Below are 2,642 nucleotides of genomic sequence, written 5' to 3' on the forward strand. Positions count from 1 at the left end.
CGCCATCTGAAGCAAAGAGCATACTTCCTGCGGACACTTTTTAGGCTGAGTGGCCCATCTTGTCTTGTACTATCTTTGGTTACGGTAAGGATTCGAATCCACCGACTGTCGGTGTTCAGTAACTTGCCCTTTTGGAATTATGACTATGCCAAATTACTATAGAAATCAGTTGTCACCAAAGACGGCACAAATATTTGCCTGTAGATAAAGACGCATCTAAAATAACCAGGGCTTAGACTATACTTTACATATTCTAGTTTTTGGGGTGTTTTTTTAGGAGGGACTATATCTACATCAAAGATAGAGATACATGTAGATCTACTTAATTGAAAACGGCGCAATGAGACTCTGGGGACCAGAAGTGCTATTGCTTGCCTTAGTCATTATGTTGTGTATTTTTCATAACCGCTTTAGTTATTGAACGTGTCTTCATTACATATATTGTGAGATGCGAAACAGATCAATGAAAAAAAGGAGAGGAGGTCAAGGTTAAGTCGTGTATCATCAGAACGATAGGAAAGAAGCGAATGATTTTCCTTGGACAACTATGTCGTTAGAATTTAATGCTTTGAACACATGGCATTGAGAGCATATAGAAGGAAAGCAAAAAACAGAAAAGGGGACTGCTTGCTTGCCACATTCTAGTATTCATAGACGGAATAGGAGGCTATTTTGAACTAGAAATACAATTAATGTCTTTTAGTATATTTTAAGTATGTAATGAGTATGTTTTTATACTTTATCTATTGAATAAACTGCTGAAGCCTCACGACGTTGCCCACTCACTTGAGAAATTAACGAAACAATATGTGCAATTATCTAATGACATGTCGAGCCTTGAAACATGGGCATATGCTCAGAATCATAACAGTAGGGGTTTTTTTTCTTCAGGCATTCTGTCACTTGAAAAAGAAGGCGAATGAATACACTTCTAAATATGTTTTTGAGTCCGAGAAAGATCGTGGGTGATCCGTGGAGGTTGGGGGGGGGGGGGCACAGTCGTTTAGACTGAAGCATAATAATGTATACAAATAATTGAGCTGTGGAGCCTACAGATTGTTGGATATATAATGTCCACAGACACTATTCTTGAAGCCCCCATCAGTTCATTTATATACGTAATCAATTTTCAGCCTCTCATTGTTTCTAAACGTAGTTAAAAAGTGAGAGTATAGTGAACTACAAGAAAAATGGGCGAGCCCTCACCTGGTATCCCCTCGGGAAGATGATGAGTTTGTCCCACTTGATCTTTCCAAAATCCACGTACATCTCCACCCTTCGACAGCTGTTTCTCTTCCACTTACTTCTCTTAGTGCGTCTCCGGAGAGCAGTTTGAAGGGTTGGAGAGGAGAGACTATCTACATGTCTCCTGAAACGCCTCTTTCTGGTGCGTTCCTCCCGCATCAGCATGTGGTTATCAAACCGATTAATGACATCCGTGTCTCCCCCCTGGTTATCGACATCAGTGTGGGCACCATGTACTGACCCTCTGACGTCATTAGATGCCCGAATTCTCCCATTTAATGATTCCTTCGTCCGTATTGAATTTCTATGCCCAAATGCGTCTTCGTTTATGTTTTCACCAACGGATCGGGCGTGGAATGTTGTGCTATCAAAGTTGTTGAACTTTGCTTCTTGCATGAGGCTTCTAGACAAATCATTGCCAAAAATACTCCCTAAGTGCAATATTTCCTTGGATACAGAATCAACTCCTGATTCTTCAACCCCTTTGTAAAATTCTTTACTGTCTCTATCGTCATCACGTGCGTCTTTCCCTGTTGGTGAATGTTGTTTTGATCTTGTCTTCTCGCCTTGCGTACTCAGAAACTGTGCGCTTTGTTTACGTTTAGGAACGTCCACCTTCCTTCTGAACTCGTCCTCCGAGTTATCACGAAAGCTGTGAAAAGAAGATCTTACGTCTCTTCGTATTCTGTCTTTGGAAACGTCTGGCTTAGTTTTCCTAGAAAACACAACTAGCAATGGATCTTTGCCACTCTCTGTACTAATGGCAACCCTGGGACGACCCGAACCATCACTTTCATCGTGAATCTTGTATTCAAGGCGAATTTCAAACACTCGCAGGCCCGACGAGTGCCACTGTTTCACGTCTGAAGACACGTTGAAACTCTCCCAATCGCCTTCTCCAACCTGAACGTCCCCGGAATACACTAGTATCGTCGTTGCGTTGTCAAAATTTTGATCGGAAGCACTGGAACTAAGTAATTCGTAAATATTCACTCGAACAACACTAGGACTTATTGGTGGAGTCTCTAAGCTTCTCTGCGTTTTGTGCTCGATGTCTGACGTGCTGTGCTCCATCTCTGGAGTTGTGTGTTCCAAGTCTGAGCTGGTGTGTTCCTTGTTTGGAGTGGTGTGTACCACATCTGGAGTGGAGTTGTCCGTGTCTGGGAGTTGGGGAACGTGCTGGGAGAGGAACAGGCGGATCTCTGCGTACTCCACGACCTCGCGGTCCTCTGACAACACGGCCTCGAACGCTAGAGTATTGGTCAAGATGACAGCGTCGCCCTCTGTCGTTTGCTGTGTTTCTGCGGAGATTAAATACAATATTACTGAAAAGGTTAATGTATCTCCAGACTTGCTCAAAACGTTTAAAGACCAAACCCCATGGAAATATGTTATAT

The 2,642-nt window shown here is 42.6% G+C and overlaps 1 protein-coding gene across 1 annotated transcript in view; it reads right to left on the reverse strand.

Moving 5' to 3' along the window:
- The window catches only part of LOC101854803, a 15,184-nt gene that overhangs the window by 7,571 nt on the left and 4,971 nt on the right, over positions 1-2,642 (reverse strand). The window contains exon 2 of the mRNA XM_005100119.3: positions 1,207-2,546. Coding sequence (XP_005100176.1) covers positions 1,207-2,546 — 1,340 coding nt within the window. The remainder of the gene's footprint in view (positions 1-1,206; positions 2,547-2,642) is intronic.

The sequence above is a fragment of the Aplysia californica genome, unplaced genomic scaffold, assembly GCF_000002075.1.
Source record: "Aplysia californica isolate F4 #8 unplaced genomic scaffold, AplCal3.0 scaffold00236, whole genome shotgun sequence".
Lineage (NCBI taxonomy): Eukaryota > Metazoa > Mollusca > Gastropoda > Aplysiida > Aplysiidae > Aplysia > Aplysia californica.